At 44.5% G+C, this 17,365-nt stretch overlaps 1 protein-coding gene across 1 annotated transcript in view; it reads left to right on the top strand.

Moving 5' to 3' along the window:
* FBRSL1 (fibrosin like 1) overlaps positions 1-17,119 on the top strand; it is a 495,799-nt gene extending 478,680 nt beyond the window's left edge. Inside the window, exons 12-20 of the mRNA XM_058816540.1 lie at positions 578-673; positions 3,965-4,036; positions 4,602-4,631; positions 5,477-5,548; positions 6,860-6,992; positions 10,073-10,150; positions 11,581-11,664; positions 12,657-12,897; positions 14,884-17,119. Coding sequence (XP_058672523.1) covers positions 578-673; positions 3,965-4,036; positions 4,602-4,631; positions 5,477-5,548; positions 6,860-6,992; positions 10,073-10,150; positions 11,581-11,664; positions 12,657-12,897; positions 14,884-16,117 — 2,040 coding nt within the window. The 3' untranslated portion in view covers positions 16,118-17,119. The remainder of the gene's footprint in view (positions 1-577; positions 674-3,964; positions 4,037-4,601; positions 4,632-5,476; positions 5,549-6,859; positions 6,993-10,072; positions 10,151-11,580; positions 11,665-12,656; positions 12,898-14,883) is intronic.
* Positions 17,120-17,365: the final 246 nt, after the last annotated feature.

Genomic DNA, 17,365 nt, shown 5'->3' with positions numbered 1-17,365 from the left:
TCACAAGGTTTTGCTCAGGTCACAGGAGTAAGTCAGACTGGTGGTTTCTTCCTGGTGCTCCCCACTGCTCCAAAGCACAAAAAAAAAAAAAATAACCTACATGTTTTGGGACTTGTAAAAACTGCTGTGTGTGCTCAGGAGAGGCCTAAGCAAAATTTCACCCAGCCTACACAACTACAAGGTGGTGTGCATGTTGCAGTGCAGCATCTTGTGGCTCCTTTTGCTTTAAAAATTAAAGCAGGTCACATTTCAAAACAGGATCAATTTGTTTGCAACAGAAGAAAAATGCAAAGTTAATGGAAAGTGAATATAAACCCCAAATTATGCTCTGTGCTTCCTGCAATTGTCCACAATTTTTAAAGGCACACTCGTTCAGCACTATCTAGAAAATTTATCAGATGAGTGCATTTTTCAAGTTTTGGCTTTGGTCTTAAAAATTTTGAAAGCAAATTTATCGTGTATTTTCACTGTGGCACTTGTTCAGCACAGTACTATTTTTGTATGTGCCAGGCTTGGCACCTACCTCCATTATTGTTCAAGTCATCCTGTGACATAAGCATCTCTTTTTCTTTTGTAGTTCTTTCCAACCTATCCTCCAGCAATGCCTGGAATGCCACCCATGCTTCCACATTCAGGTCCCTTTGGGTCACTTCAGGGAGCATTTCAACCGAAGGTACAAACTTCTTCTTCTGAAGGCTTTGTTCTTTTGCTGGGAGAGAAAATGTGTTCAGAGTCTTGTCTCTGGTGATTTTGCAGCACATGATTTGAATAGCAGAAGTGCAGCACAGGGTTGGAAAGGATCACCCTGCAGAACTGTGAGCATCCTCTGCACAAAGCAGCCAACACTTTACCAGAAATTTTCTCTTGGCACTGCAGATCCTTCCTTGGAAAGGATGTAGTGGCTCACTGGGGAGGTCTGCTGAAATTGGAGGAGAAGCATACAGTGAAGTGCATTATTTTGATTGAAATATTTACAGCTCATAATAGACCGATGAGTCCCAAATCATTTTATAAATCTAATGGTCTGAGATTGCAAAAGATAAACTGTGTTTATTCCCAGAAAAAACAATGAGAATTTGACTGCACGAGTGTGGGAACAATAGGGAGAGACTGCTGGAAATGGGTAGAGCAATTTGAAGGAGCTGAATTTTTATTCCCAGCTCCAACACTGTCTGACCTTGGGCAAGTTGCTTAAACCTTCTGTTCCTCAGCTTCCTCATCTATACAGTTATCTTGCAGTGGGTTTTATAAGGGTTGATTAATGCCTGCAAGCTTCTTTGAGATAATGTGTTTGAAAGGTGCACTGCAGCTGTAACATGTCATTACAACTAGCACTGATTGGCATTTGGAAATGTTGCCATCATAACCCCCATTTTTTGGCAAATTCTGTGGTGTGCACTGCTTTTTTTTCCCCTCCCAGATGTGTTCTTTTTATTAACTATTTCTAAATGTACCAAAACTGTGAAATCTCTCCAAACAAGAAATAATGGATTGTATCTATATAGCATTTGTTTGAAAATGGAGCACATACTCCATTTGTAAGGTGACATGTTCAGCTTCCTCACATGCTGTGGTTTTAGAGATTTCTTATCTTGAGCTGCATTTCCATAGAACTCTGCTACTGTGTAAGAAGGCTTGAATTGTAGCCAGGCCATTCCTGTTTGCATTTGGAAGGTGATTTCCGTATCCACACGAGGCAGGTCTGAGGGATGTGCTTCCCTCAGCAATGTCTCTCACTGATGTCAGTGGAAGTCAGTAATTAGCAACTGCAAATGAGGCCTTCTGCAACCTACCCCCTTAACTTCATGCTTTTAATGGAAGCCAGAGGATTTCGTCAGTCCCACCCAATCCTTGACATTATTTTGTTTTTGGGATACATTACAAATAGCAAAGTCTCTAAAATGGCTTTGTTCAGAGGCAGTTTTGTACATGGTGGCTGCAGGCCTAGAGAAGGAGCAGATCATGGAAGCAGAGGGAGCAAGAGGGACAGAACATGGCCATCCCTTGATGGAGTTTGTCTGCCAGTGTTAATTGTTGTTACTCTTGCAAGGAACTTGATTTTCCAAGAAAAGGAGCTGCAGGAATAAAGTGGAATTGGCCAAGTTTTGCTCACGTGCAGCCAGGGCTGTTTTGCCACAAGGCTCCTTCCTGCTCATGAGGAGCTGCTGCCACTCCAGTGGCACATTCTTCTCCTTTCCATCTTCTGTAAAATACCATTAAGCAAGGAGCAGCTACATAGTGAGAAGGAAAAAGTGAGCACAGACCCTTTATATTTTTAAGCAGTTCCTGGTGCTGCTATAACTACCTTTTAATTCATTTTAGATATATCCAACACTTGCTAGCTTGAGCTTAAGCAGTGCAAGGTCACTCTGGTGCCGTGGTTAATCACTGACATCATTTGATCTTTGCACAGTGCAGTATTTACATACAATCTAACATCTGAAAAAGAGAGGGAGAGGTTGAAAAATGTATCTGCTGCTTTGGCACGTTACTTTCCAGTTTCCCAGAGGAGGCAGAGCTGAACTCTAGGCAAAGCCACTCCAATCATCCTTACTGCATCGTTCTTCCCTGGTCTGTCCCTCCCAAGCTGTTTGGCTAAAGCCTGCATAATCACTACAGACCTGATGATTTGGCTTTAGCACTCTGACTCCTGCACTTCTTGCTTTCCAAAGCAGAGATCTTGGTTTTGTTTTTCCCCTTCCCATGTCATTTGCCTACAGCTGTGCGTGTGAGTCCGCTGCACATAAATCCAGGCTGACGGTAAATTTCTCAGTGAGTTTCCTGAAGGCCTTTTCTCACAAGCTAAGAGCTTGAAAAGGTCAGAAGTATTCAGTTCACTTTGCTGGAGGAGGCATTCATGTCTTTCTCCAGGGGACAAAGGGACAGGATGACACCATGCTATTAACATGTTGTGATCTTTAAGCTCTTGCCTGTATGAAAGCTGTAAGTTATTTGCCACCTTAGATCTACCTCAGCTGTCAGAGAGGCCCTGGGAGCTCTGATCTGCCTGGGGAGTGCATTGACTTACCTACACACACACAAGAATTCACTTTTTAATGAGTCTGGAAGTTACATAGCCTTAGACAAGCTAAAACCTACCTTCCCTCCTACACCCAGGATTATACTCATGCCTTGTACTGTTTGAAATCTGCTATTATTTGACCTAAAACATGAGTGAAATAATCCCTTGGGGGATGAGGTTTAACCCCTCTGTCCTCAGCTGTGGAGGCACCAGGTGCAGTTGCTCTGGGAGTGGGAGATGGAAGAATGCCAGGGTGAGGAGATGGACGAGTCTTGGGGATCATTAGGACAGGACAACAGGTGGGGTCCATAGGAGGAGGAGGAGGAGCAGGGATTCCTTCAATGAGGTGTTTAATTCTTGCTGGAAAATGATGGGGTAAACAATTCAAAGCTATAAAAGACCCACAAGCACCTTCTAAGGTTTCTCATTTTTGCCTTGTTGGAGCAGATAGATGGGCTGTTGCTGGTTCAGGCATTGTGGTGTTACCTGGCCCCAGTCAGAGAGGGGCCATGGTCCAGTGTGTGGAATATGGGACTGGGATGCTGGAGTTATTCTGTTCCTGTCTGCTGCCTGGAAAATGGAGGAGTCAGGCCACCTCTCTCGTTCTCTCTCCTTCCTCCTGCCTGTTTTGTCTAAAGAACAAGCTTGGGGGGCAGGGACTGTCTCTTCCCATGCACATGCACAGCACAACAGGGAGTGATCTCAGCGGGGCTTAGGGGTGCTCCTGGAACACTGTTACTGCTGCTCCATAATAATAAATGACATGGTGGTTAAATGCTGTTGGCTGTCAGTAAGAGATAACATTTAGCACTAATGTAGCAATATGCGTGCTCAAAGCACAGTGCAAACACAGACTAATTAATGCTGTTAACATCAGATAGAGATGCTAAATGTACCACTGGTGTGATACAGTATTATTCACGCTCTCTTCTTGTCTTTCAGACTTCAAACCCTATTGATGTAGCAGGTAGACCAGGCACAGTCCACCATACGCTGCTGCAGAAGACTCCAGGGGTAGGCAACAATAAATAAACTTCTTTTCAGCTTATCTGGGTGTACAGTAAACACAGTGATTGCTGATAAAAAACGAGAGTAGGCTGGTGAGCAGATTGGCCTTCTAGACTGGGAACATGCAGTCAGGAGAGAAGTTGTCTTTTTCTGGTGAGACAGCAATCTCCACCAGTCATGAATTCAAAGCGATGTATTGGCTTCTTTCAAAAGTCAGAAGAAAATGGGGCAGGAAACCCCTTCCATGTCTTTCTTCTAGGTATTGCTTGGAGAGTCCTCTCATGCACTCCATTTCAGAATAATTACAAGGTTCAGAAAAGCACTGGCACTGTTCAGTTGCTGGCCTGAAGCTGCTTTGTTTATCATAAAATTCTGCTGAGCTTGGTTCAAGGAATGAAAGAGAAGTTTTAAACCTTCTTCAAGCCTTTTAGGTTTCCCATGTCACAGGGGACTTCTCTGGAACGTTGCTTTCTAAATGCTTTTACTTGTTCAGAGGAAGGAAGTTCCCTGCCTTTTTGTATATTGGCTAGTTTTAGAAAGACTGATTGTTTTATTTCTGCTTTTTCCATAGGTGTCAGACCCTTATAGGCCTCCAGTAAGAGTAAGTAAGGTTTGTGGGGGATTTTATATATATATTTATACACAGACACTTAGAATACTGTGCATGTGCTTTTGAAATTTAACATGTCCAGTAGAAAATCTCATGCTCATCTTTTACTTCAAGCAAAATGTCAGTTAGCTCTCTGCCACTTCTGATTAATAACATTTAGGTTGAATCCCGGCCTTATTTTGCATCCATTTATGTGCATTAGTAGTTCACAGTATGAAATGAGGGTCACAGAAATAAATGACTGTGAGCATGGGCAGACATTCACCAGCAAACAGATTGGTGGTGGCTTAGGTCAATGTGCTGATGTTCCACATAAACAGTGGAACAGTGAGTACCACAGCTCAGCTGAAAACAGGGACTTGTTCAGCTGTGGCACTGCTCATGCTGGGGATTGTTTGTCCCTTCCCTTTCCCTCCCCAGAAGCCAGTAGCCATAATAACCACGCATGACTTAGCCTGCAGTGCAGCAGGGGTGAATGAGCAGGGCTCTTTTCAGAAACACAACTCTCAGCCATTAGCTGCTTTCTCTTAAGCATGGCATGCTGTTCTTTGCTGCCATTCATTTCAGTTTGGGAAGGGGGGAGTGCAAGTAGGAAAGAACAAGGCAGGATCTCAGATGTCCATGAGATGGGGAAGATATCCCACATTCTTCCTGTTTCCTTCTTAATTTAAACATCATCTGCTGCAGTACAGCAGAAAATGTTGATCACCCATTGTGCCGTTTTGGTAATCAGCCTTTCTCATTGCTTAGCTGCCTGGTTGACAGTAAGGGAAATGAAATGTTCTATCTGATGTAGATTGCTAACGTATAAATTAATCTAAATTCTTTCACTGCAGAAACCCGGGAAGTGGTGTGCGGTTCATGTACAGATCGCCTGGCAGATCTACCATCATCAGCAAAAGATAAAGGTAATTCAGATGGTTTCTGGAACAAAGCCAGGTCTTTTAGCTTACAGATTGTATTTGAGTGAGTAATGGGCAGGACACAGTTACTGTGGTGATTCTCAAGCTTGCCTGTATTGATTAACTAATACTTACCCTCCTTTAACATTTATTGTAGCAACTGTAAAGTTTATCTGAGGGCAGAGGAGCTGGGTGGAAGAGTGTACAGCCAGAAAGAGGGGAAGAAAGTGAGGGGCAGAGTAATTTCCCCAAGTCAATCTTTTTTTTTTTACAAAGCATGCACATTTAATGTCGCTTCCCTTCTGCATTAGTACCTCCTGTGGAGGAGGTAATGAAATGGCCAATGCAGTGAAGAACATTACAGAGCAGGGAGCAGCAGAGTGGATTGATAACATCAGTGTGAGAGGTTTTGGGGCTTCCTGTGCTGCTGTGATGGTGGGCAGAGGGAGGGGGTTTAACACTCAAGAGATAACAGGATGTAGGTACCCTGGGGTGCTGCTGCAGGCTTTAGACTCCCTATGGCAGGTAGAATAGCTGATAAAGGGACTTGTGTAGATTTTATTTTTTCACAGCTCCTAGAATAGTTTTTTTGTCCCATTACTGAAGACTATTCTCTGCTTAAGTAGGTGCCTCTGAAAGGGGTGTATGTCCATATATTTTTATAAGCAAATGTATAATCTTTAAGCTATTCATAGTGTTCTGTGATTGAGGTGAAGTTCTGGCCATGCTCACTTCTACAGGGCAAGGATAAAATCAGTCTCTGGAGGAGCCCCATAGCTCCCTTCATCCTCTGCCCCTTGCCTGCACACTGGGCTGCAGGAAGGGCACAGTATGGACACATCTCTCTCAAACTGGAGAGGCAGAGCAGACGAGCCCATCACCCAGAGCCCATCACCCAGAGCCCATCACCCAGAGCTCATCACCCAGAGCCCAACACCCAGAGCCCATCACCCAGAGCTCATCACCCACCCAGCTCTCGAGGCTTCACAGCAGCTCTGAGCCCGCAGAGCATTTCTGTCGGGCTGAGCGCGCCGTTTGCTCCTGGGGTGCCGTGGCCTCGCTGTGTCTGTCCCTGCTGCAGCTGTGCTGGGGGCTCAGTGCTCCCTGCTGGCCCCAGCCTGGCGTGGGGCAGGCGGCTGAGAGGGCTGGGGTGGCCCTGCAGAGCCTGGCAGAGCACGGCCACGTGAGCGGGGACGCCGCTGTCACTGTCACTAACGCTCCCTGGCAGGGCGAGGGAGGAATGAGCCTTGACTCCCTCTCTTGTTTTCCCATAAAAAAGGAAGTGTGTAATGAGATTGGTTTTGTATCATTTGACAGCAAATGCAGCTGGATCCCCACAAGCTAGAGATAGGTGGCAAACTTGACCTGTTCAGCAGACCTCCCGCCCCTGGAGTGTTTCCAGGCTTCCATTATCCACAAGATCTTGCCAGGCCTCTGTTTTCTACCACAGGTAAGGGAAGATCATTCCTTTTTGATTAAAAACAAACAAGAATCAGTCAGTGCATGTCATGCATGACTTTACAGCTACATATGCCTCAAAAACAGAAGCAAGGTTGGTTCAAGGGGTGCAGAGACGCTGCTGTGACCAGGGCTCTGCCACCGCCCCCAGTGCAGGATCCTCTGCACATCACTGAGCTGCAGCAGTTGTCCCACAGTCCTGTGTGTTCAGCTGGTTCTTACATGCCTGATTAGTAGGCTGTAGAGTGATTTTTTAAAAGTAATTTCAACAAAACACTTGAAAATGTTTCCATTGCACAGGATTGGAAGTGGCCCCAGTCTCTTTCTTGCTTTTGTATTTGCCATGTTATTCTTCTCAGCTCCTCCACTCACCAAGTTTTTGTTTGTTTTCTGAAAACAAGGGTTTTTTGTAAAAGGAAAACTTCAATAACAGCATTGAAAATATAACAGAAGGTGTATTTGTTAAGTGTTTTTTTTTTAAATTGAAAATTCCTCTATGTGTTACAAAGTTAAACGAAGTCCAGGGCTTAATATGATATATTGAATTTACAAAGAGCTCCAAAGAATTAAATGCAGTTTACACTGATCAATTGTTTTCCAATCTGTTGGAGAAGTAATTACAATTACACAATTACCAAAGGACAGTAACCTTCCCTGTGTTGTTCTGGATGGCTCTGACCATGGGATTCTGGTCTAGGATGCCAGCGTGGATTCGTGTGGACATCTGTCTACCAAATGCTAAATGTTGTTCTTATTCTCAAACTTAACTTTCTTCTCAACTTTTTCACATTTTCTCTCTGTGTTTGAGAGGCCAAAGTCTGCATTCTGAATGAGCTGCATCAATTGACGAGATGTAACTTAGCTCTTTATTTATGTAATTAATTGGAAAATAATGTCATTTTCTTCCCTAATGTTACTCTGGTTTTATGATGCACTATTGCACAATCACCTTAACTCAGTGCAGACATGGTCATATTCAGCCTTGGTTCAACCCTGTGGAAATTAATGACTTTAGTTTTGAACCCAGTGCCAAAAATGACAGAAAAACAACAGATGACAGTTGAGCTGAAATTTCTCAAAAAATTGAGTTTAAAATGCCAAATAGCCTTCAGGAACTCCACCAGGGCTTCAGTCTGTCTTTCTGCTCTGTCTGTGGATGGAAATTCTTAAGTATCGAATGCACACTTCTACCACATGTAATTAATCAGTGCTGGTACCAGCTCTCCATTGTAGGGTGCTACCCTGTATTTTGGTCTCTGTAAAGGTGTTTTGATAGTACAAAGCCAAGATACTTATTGCACCTCCTTGGATGCATAAGCAGTGCTTATTTACAAACCTCTGGCTGTTTTCCTCTGGCAGATGTTTCCTTATCACTGTCCTGTGCTGTCATTACAAGAATCTTGTTTCATATCTGGTTTTGCTGCTGTAGGCTGTTCTGGACAGAATTACCCTAACAGACAGAAAAGCACCAGTCCAGTTGGTGTCTGGAGTTTTTTCCCTTAAAAGATGCAAGCATGGCTTGCTTTTCATTCGTAAAAGCAAGAGGGAAAATAGTATGAAATAGAAACATTAAAGAAGGCAAACTAATAAAAAACTTTCAGTAGAGAGAAACAACCTTACAACAACTTGTCTGTGAGTATATTAATCACAGAAGCCATCACACAGTAAATCCAGGTAAAGAGAGCTGTCAGTGTGAGCAAACACTGCAGCTGGAATAGGTGGAGGAATAAAGCTTTTACTCTGGAATATCTGAGGCATTCTTTTCACCTTACTGAGCACGTGTGCAGCTGGTGTGAATCATTGGTTCTGCTGCATTGCCTGGTTACTGGGGGAGACATAAGTTATCTTAGGGCCACCTGTCTCCAGGAGGGATGCTGGGCTGCCTGGCAGACAGTCTATTTAATAACTGCCTGACAGCCTGCAGTGCTGCTCCTGGCTTCCTCCGGAGGATTTTTTATTATCAGCCCATGTAGTGGAGTTTGTAAGCCGTCTCCTTTGAAGAAATCCCCCATCCATTATACACCTTCTGAAATCTTAAAGGATTAGGAAGATGACAGTCTTCATCTGTCTTGAGGCATTGGAGCAGTCAGAATGTTTATAGAGAGGTGCTGGATGAGTCTCGTTGCCGTGGTCTCTCTTAAGTTTCTTCAACTCATTTTCTGGCTGCTTGGCTTTGAGGTGCCCAAGCTGGTGAGGGACACAGAGCTCTGTCTCCCTCTCAGGTTTCACAGTTTGCTCATGTTCTGGACACAGGAGTGTGTTCACAGCAGCATCAGGGGTTGGGTTCTGTCTCCAAGGAAGGCCAGGTCATGAGCTGACCAAGTACCCCAGTGACAGGTGACACCAGTGCTATTCACTCTGAGGTTGTGAGCCCGTTCAGATTCACATATCCCTCCTGCAAAGGAAGAAAATCTCTCATTTTCTACTCTGAAAGGAGAACAGTTTCCTGCATGAGCCTGGTCTACCTGGAAATACAGGGCAGACCTGCTTGTTTCACCCCTTCTCCCCATCTCCTCAGCCTGGTGTAATCCAGCATGCTCAGCAGTGTTCTTTCCCACGAGGAGGTGAGGCACCATGGCAATGAGCAGTGTCTAAGAAAGGGAAAAAATACAGGGGGGAGCCTGTGGATGCAGAGACAGATGTGAGAGTGTAGCTGGAGCCTCTCGTGGGAGAAGCATGATTGATGTTCCCTGCGTGCCTGTCATTAACTGGTGTTTCATACAGACTGATCAGTCACCTCTGAGCACCTTCTGGCTGGGCCCATAACCTGGGCTGGCCCTTTTTCATGTAAACGTGGAGTAATGAGTGAAAATGTCAGACAAAGAGCTTGGCTTCCCTGTTAGTGCAGGTGAGTTAGTGCCAGGTCTGCTCCTGCCTCCAGTGCCCTGTTAGATCTTTGGTAGGGCTCTCAGGGAGATCCAAGCTGCTCACTCAGCCAGTGTTTGGGGTCTTCCCCTGCCTTTGTTGTTTAAATGTGGTGATGTGGACATCACTCTTGAACATGATGGCCAGGAGCTGTGTGCATACCAGGAGTCACTTGCCCTGAACTAAAAAGGGACCTTGTTCTCACAGGTGCGACGCATCCAGCCACCACCCCTTTTGGTCCCTCACCTCACCACAGCAGTTTCCTGCCTACAAACCACTTGGCAGGTAAGTGTGAGTAGCCCTGCCCTCACCTCTGTACCTCTGCCCCCTTCCTGGCTCTCAGTGTGGTCCTGCACCAGGGGAGGGAAAGGCTTGAACTGCCTGAGGATGCCGAAGCTGGCCAGCTTCTCATCCCTGCCAGCTCCCAGCACTGCCCTCACTGTCCCCCAAAGGAGAGGGCAGTGCACAGCTGTCACATCTGTCACTGCTGGGACACTGCACTGCAGCCAGAATGTGACCTGTAGAGTCCTGTGCTCCTGGATGTGCCTGAAGAAAGGGGGGAAATTTATGCAAAGATACCTCAGACAAGCCTCAGCTTAAAATGGGCTCCTCCTGTACCATTTTCCACCTATGAAAGGTCTTGACTATGTTCTGTAAAAGAGTTCAGGGAACAGTTCCTGGCAAGTAGATGTTCTGCACATTTTGCCAGACTTTCATTTTCCTAATTGGCAGTAAGTAGAGCCTGATTTTGTCAGATTTCCTCATTTTAGAAGCTCACAAGCAGCTCATTGCCAATTAAAGTTCAAGCTCTGTTGATTAATGTTTTAGTAACATTCATCCAATCAGTAAATGTGGCATGCCACATGACCTAGTAGACTTTTTTCTCTTGCAAATACCCAGATTTACATCAATTCCTGAACATTCTGTCAAAATTAACTGTCTCTACTGAGTCACTCAGCCACTTAAGATCAAAGAGGAAGGGCAAGAACTGTTTTAAATAAGTAAATAAGCAAATAGCTGTTTGCTTTAAGATACAAGCTATTTGTGCCATTTGCCTTGATATTTTAAATGTGATATCTGTGAGGAACTGGAGAGCAGCATTACCTCCTGTAACATGGCAAGTTAAGGGCTTGAAGGGGACAATCAAAAAGCCAGTGGGCAGGAGGAGGAGTTGTTTAGAGATGACCAGTAGAAAAGAAAACAGGTACACTGGTAGGATTTAACCCAAAGCTGTCTCTGGAGTGTGGAAACCTGAAATGGGCTATCTCTCTCAGAGAGAAACCTCTTCTGGTGATGGGTGCTTTTACTGGAAAAAAATGCATAAACAGGACAGTCATCTCCTAAATGCTGGCCTAGGGGCCTGCTGAGATTCTTCTTTCAAGGCAATTGCAATGTTTTACTATTAGAACTGATAAGGAAAGAGAGTTATAGCTCAGCAGCCACCCTAATTTCAGCTATTAGACCTTAATTTCTAACTCACTTCTGACTGGCATACAAAAGTTTATTACAGCACCTGTTTGCAGAGTGAGCACTGAATCCCTTCTCCATTTTAACATGATGGGAATTTTCTGTGCAAAGAACCTTGCAATGAGAAGGATCAGCTTAAAGTCTGGCCTAATCCTACTTGGATTCAAACCGTTAAGAAGGGGAGGGGTGCGTTTCATTCTCCAACATTCTTGGCTAAATGCCTGCTAAATCCCTGTTTGCCTTTCCAGATCCATTTAGCAGGTCAAGCACCTTCAGCGGCCTTGGGAACTTAGGCAGCAATGCCTTTGGAGGATTAGGCAGTCATGCTCTGAGTAAGTACTGGCTGGGTTACTGCAGACAAACATCCCTTCCAGAAAAGCCACATGCTAATATTGACAGCAGCTGGTGGTAGTTTTTAAAGAAGTTTAATTCCTAACCTCCATTCTCCTATCTGAAAACACTGCACCTAAGATTTCCAGGTCTCTGCGGTGGGAGCTTTTCTGCGTGTCACAGAGGTCAGGAGCTGTGCTCTGTGCCTCCTCGCTGCTGAGGGCTGGGACCTTGAGTGCTCAGAGAGGACTGGAGCTGCAAAACCCCACCGAGCTCTGGGACCCTGTGGGCACCTAAAGTAACACCCTTCACCAGTGAAGATGCAGCTAGTGATACTTCTAATTCATGTAGACATCCTCTGTAACTGTTGGCTGGAGTTTAAATTACCTGTGTAAAATAATTCTTCCTCAAAAACATGTCAGCTGTAGGCTAAACATGCTTGAGAGCCACACATAAGAGAGCATGCTTGTGCATCTCATGGTGCAACAGGAATCAGCTGAAGATGGATGGAGGAAAATCGAGGGACTGTTCTGAAAAGCCTACAGCCAAGCTCTGTGTTTATACACACACTTACATACCACCAAATAGTCTGGGTTCTTCCACAAAAAAAGTCCCTGAAGCCTCAGCTGCAGGCAGCTGATTGCTTGTAACTATCCACAAATTAAAGTTTCTGCCAGAGAGAGGAGCTGAGGAAAAATACTGCTTTTGTGCTGGAGCCCTTACCTGGGGTGGGGGGAGAAGAGAAGCTGGGCATTTTCTGTAGTCTCTGAGTTATTGAAATGTATAAAGCTTCCTCCAACGACAGCCTTTAAAGAGCTGGTGGATCTTACACCCAGTGTTGGAATTATCTGTCTCCACTCACTAGTAGCTCCCCCTCACCACTAAAAAGCCTTGAAAGGACAGCTCTGGTTGTGACTAATATTGTGAAAAATGTCTGTATAAATGATCGGCTTTGAATTATTTTTAACTCTTCCTCCCCCTGCCATTATTCCAGCTCACAACAACATTTTTACTCACAAAGATGGCCCAAACCTGCAGAATTTCAACAACCCCCACGAGCCATGGAACAGACTGCACCGGACCCCGCCGTCCTTCCCAACCCCTCCCCAGTGGCCCAAGCCCTCGGACTCGGAGCGGAGCTCCTCGGTGACAAACCACGACAGGGACAGGGACAGGGAGCGGGAGCCCGACAAGAGGGACCTTTCTCTGGGCAAGGACGACAGAGACAAAGACAGGTGAGCACTGGGGGCTCCTGACCTCTTCCTCCTGGGACTGGTTTTCCTCTGTATTTTTTCTGTTTTCCCTAAAATGTTGCTGATCCTTAAAGCAGCCGATAGGCATTTTCCTCAGATAAGCACAAGTGCTAGCAACACCACAAAAATTCCTCTTTGCCTTTTAGGATTTGTCTTCTGTGGAAATACATTAACCCAGTCCCTGCTAGTCAGTTAACAAATCACACCAGGCTGAGGAATTGAATTGTTGCTGTGTTTTCAGTGTACTGAAAACTGCAGCTGCTTTAGGATTGCTGTGTATTCTGAAATTGTGATGGGTCCTTTGGAGACAGTCATAGATCCCATTAATGTACAGATATGCTGATGAATTCCAATGTTAGCTGGACATTAATGAGATAACAATGCAAATGCCTGTATCTGAAGCAGTGTGCATGAATACATTAGCAAAACTGATTTTAAAAAATTGCATTGTGGGCAAATCCTTATTAAGGATGACAGGCCTGTATCACCTGGGCTGTAGTTACTTCATTAGCTCCCAGTTATATGATTTTGAAGCTGTGAAGCCCTTTACCTTTCAGAGCCCAGTTGTCTCCAACAGGCTTCTTTGTAGGCAATAACAGCCTGCAAGTCTTAGATGTGCATGCTTGACTTGTGATAGGGGTTCATAGTTTGCTTTTAATGAGATCTTCAGGCAGTACCTGTGAACAAGATGATATGGAAGCAATAGGCTGAAAATCTTCTTGCTTTACATGTTAAATTGTCTGACATCCTTACACAGATTTCATTCAGGTAGGGAAGGTATCCTTCTTGGCTCTAATGGAATTAATTTGCAGACCAAGGTTACTTTACTCTCAGGAGTGTTCACACAGGGGTTAACAGCTCTATTACACTTCTATTAATTTAGCTTAAGCTGTCCCCAGCATCCCTATTTGGCCATGGTTTTAATAAACCACATCCTTGACCAGCAATCAGGACTACCACAGAGGAAGAAAGCTGGGTTAACAAATGTAATCATAAGGGATAAATACTTACACAGCTCCCCAAAACATCTCCAGCTTTCAGCACTCAGGTCTTCCAGCTCTTGAAAACAAACACAACATAAAACTTCGGCAAAGTGAGCCTCTCAGCTGCATAATGCAGTTCTCTCAATCACACAATCATATTTTGCATTTAAAGTGTCTCTCATTCAGAGCAAAGTGCTTTTAGAAGGTGAGCATTATTTATTCCCCTGTTAAAAAGGTGGGATTAACTGTGACTAATTGGCTTGCTCAGAGGCAGAGGTGCAATTGGAAATGTAAACCTTTGTGCCTCTCTTTCTGAACCATGGATGTTGTCATCAGACCCCTTGTTTATCGCAGCAGGTCCTCTTGGAACACAGCTCAGTTGCTCAGTTTCGTGGCTGATTCAAGGGTGTTTCTCCTGAAGCATCTGGCTTACCTGCAAGAACTGCCAACAACAAGAAGTCTTGCAGTCCTGTAGGAAAATCAGCTTCACCTTATGGCTGCTTCCAGACAATGAGGCTGACTTGGGAAGGACCTGCATACATTTCTGTAGTTTTCTGTTTTGTGGGCCTGAATCTGTGTTTTAGGAAAGGAACCCAAGTTTCACAGCTGAGAAGGTCATTGCGGGGCAGCAAGATGTACACATGAGCACACAATAAGCTTTTTTAAAAGAAAAATAAGCTGTCTAGAATTCTTCTTTCCCTACATTTGTCAGTGAAATGGTGAATATAGTATTCTTCCAGCCACTTCCCCAGTTTAGTCCTACATTTGTGAACATTTAACTTTTTTTTGTCTTTAAAGTATGTAAAGGCAGATTGTGCATGTTTTTTAGCATAGCATCGCAGCTGTAGCTGATGTTTGCATAACTTTCCAAATCCTTTCCTGAGCAATCTCAGAGTGTACAAGTGGGCACAGCACTGTGGCTGCCCAACATCACGGGTGTGTTTGCTCACACGTAACCAAGGATGTACCTTCTGTATTTTTACAGAGACCTCATGGATAAGAACAGACATTCGAACAGATCCTCGCCGGCATCCGCCCCAGTGACGCACCAGATCAGCAATCTCATCCGCAGCAACAGCCAGAGCTCCAGCGAGCCCATCAGGCAGGTCAGCCTCGGGGACAGGGAGAGGTCCAAGGAGCCCGAGAGAGAGCACCCTGACCGGCTGAGAGAGCCGCCCATAGCTGAACACAAGATCAAAGAGAGCCGTTCCCCAGTGAAGGAAACTCCAAGCCATGATAAGAGACCCTCTGAGGACAACACAAAGCCAGTAATCCAGTCTGTATCCCCATACAGCAAACCTGCACTAAGTGAGAGCCTGAAGCTTACCAATCTAATGAGCAAGGACATGGAGAGAAAGACAGAGCTTCCTAGCGACCTCCAGAAGATTAAGAATGACATCAAAGTCAAGGAGGAGAGGAAGGAAGACAGTGATGTGCTAGTGGTTGGGTCTGAGCCTTCCCAGCACTCCCGGTCAGTGGAACATCCCCCACCGCCCACTCTCCATGGACTATCATTGCCTCACTCAATGGCTGCCTCCATGCCCATCTCCATGGGCAGCGTGCACCAGATGAACAACATGAATGTCCTGGACCGCAGCAGGATGATGACCCCGCTCATAGGCATGAACCCTTTGTCAGGAAGAGAGAGGCTGCCGCATCCCGGATTTTCCTGGGACCCGATGAGGGACCCCTTGCGAGATGCCTACCGGAGCTTAGACCTGCACCGTCGAATGGACTTCCAGCTCCGGACAGATCCTATCCATAGGTTTCCCACCACCTCTGGCTTTTATGACCACGAGCGTTCCTACAGAGACAGGGAACCACACGACTACAACCACGAGAACCTTCTGGAAGCCCGCCGAGAGCAGGAGCGGTTGCGGCAAGTGGAGGAGCGCGAGCGCTTGCACTTACGGGAAGAACTCGAGCGTGCCAGAATGCACCACTTGCACTCGTCCCCCATCGAAAGCCACCTGGCACACGTGCCATCCTTCATGCCTCATTTGAGCGGGATGCATTACCCCAGACTGAGCCCATCCACTGCCATGCACAACGGGATTTTGAACAGGAACCCGCCGACCGCAGCGCTGAGCGCGCCGCCGCCTCTCGTACCAGCCAGCAGCACCAGACCTGCCTCCCCTCGCAGGACTACCCCACTCACAAACTCAGAGTCCAGGGACTATTCCCCCTCTAGGAACCCCAAAGAAGTAGAGGCACGATAGTCCCCAACATTGAATTTTAAACTCAACCTGTACATAAAAAAAACAAGCAAGCAAACAGAAGCAAGCAAACAACAACAAAAAAATACAAACAGGAAAAAAAAAACCAACAAAAAAAGAAAACAACAAACCTTTTACAAAATGCACTGCTGTAAACTTTTTTTTTTAATGTAAAATTTGTAGAAGTTAAGCACATTTCCATAAATAACGGGGTTGGGGACTTTCCAACAAGAAGGTTGCTGAGAATGGGAATTTAATATATAGGTATTGATTTTTGGTTTTGTTTTTTGTTTCTGTGCTAAAAAAAATGAGTTAAGAATATCAAGTTTGTACATTTTTTCCCAAATGTGAGAAACATTTTTAATGGATTTGTATTTTTTTTAATTTTGTGCTCTTTATTCGCTTAAAAAAAGAAGAAATTTTGCTTTTGTTTTTAGTTAAATTTGCATTTTAAAGGCCTCAGATCCTTAAGAAAAAAATACCCAGGGTTTCTTAAAAGTATTATTTATGGAAATACTGTAGTTTTACAGTCCACTGTGAGGTTCCCTTCTGAGGCCAATTGATCACTTACCTTGGTACTTTGGAACCGAAGTTACAGATATATATTAAAATATTAATAATAATAATAATGTACAAAACTGTTTGTTTTTTGCCTTATTATATTATGCAGAAATTTAAGAGGAATTTTTTTTGACTTCTTGTTTTAAACAAAAAAAAAAAAAGAAAACAAACTGTAAATATTCTGTTAATATAAATGTACACCAATATTAAATTCTTAACATAGGTAGACTTTATAAAAATGGTTTCTAGAACCACTCTGGTTATTTGTTAACATGGTTACAACTCATACTCTTGTCACAGTCAGAAATTCACACTCAGAAAGCTCAGTACGGCATATATACTTCAACTATGCAAGAACTCGGAGGCACGTCTTAGTGGATGTTGGGGGGAGGAAGGTTTTAAAAAAAAAAAAATTTAAAAAAAAAAAAAACAACCCAAAAACAACCAACTCGCAACTCTGGAGACAGAATGGCAATGGCATGTGAACAGGAAGAAGGATGCTTGTGTTTAACAAAAAAAATTTTAAAAAAAGAGACTGAATTTTTTTGTACAAACACAAGGGACAGTTCGTCAAGGAAAGAGAAAGACACACGCTCCTGGAAGGGAATTTTGGTTTCCTACTTTTCAAGCTGGCAAAAGCAGATGGAACTGGCACAGTACCATGCGGCAGACCCTTTCCTTATTTTTTTT

This window comes from Ammospiza caudacuta, chromosome 18 (genome assembly GCF_027887145.1).
Source record: "Ammospiza caudacuta isolate bAmmCau1 chromosome 18, bAmmCau1.pri, whole genome shotgun sequence".
Classification (NCBI taxonomy): Eukaryota; Metazoa; Chordata; class Aves; order Passeriformes; family Passerellidae; genus Ammospiza; species Ammospiza caudacuta.
Note: the sequence above shows the minus strand (reverse complement) of the source record. Positions and strands in the feature narration are given on the sequence as shown.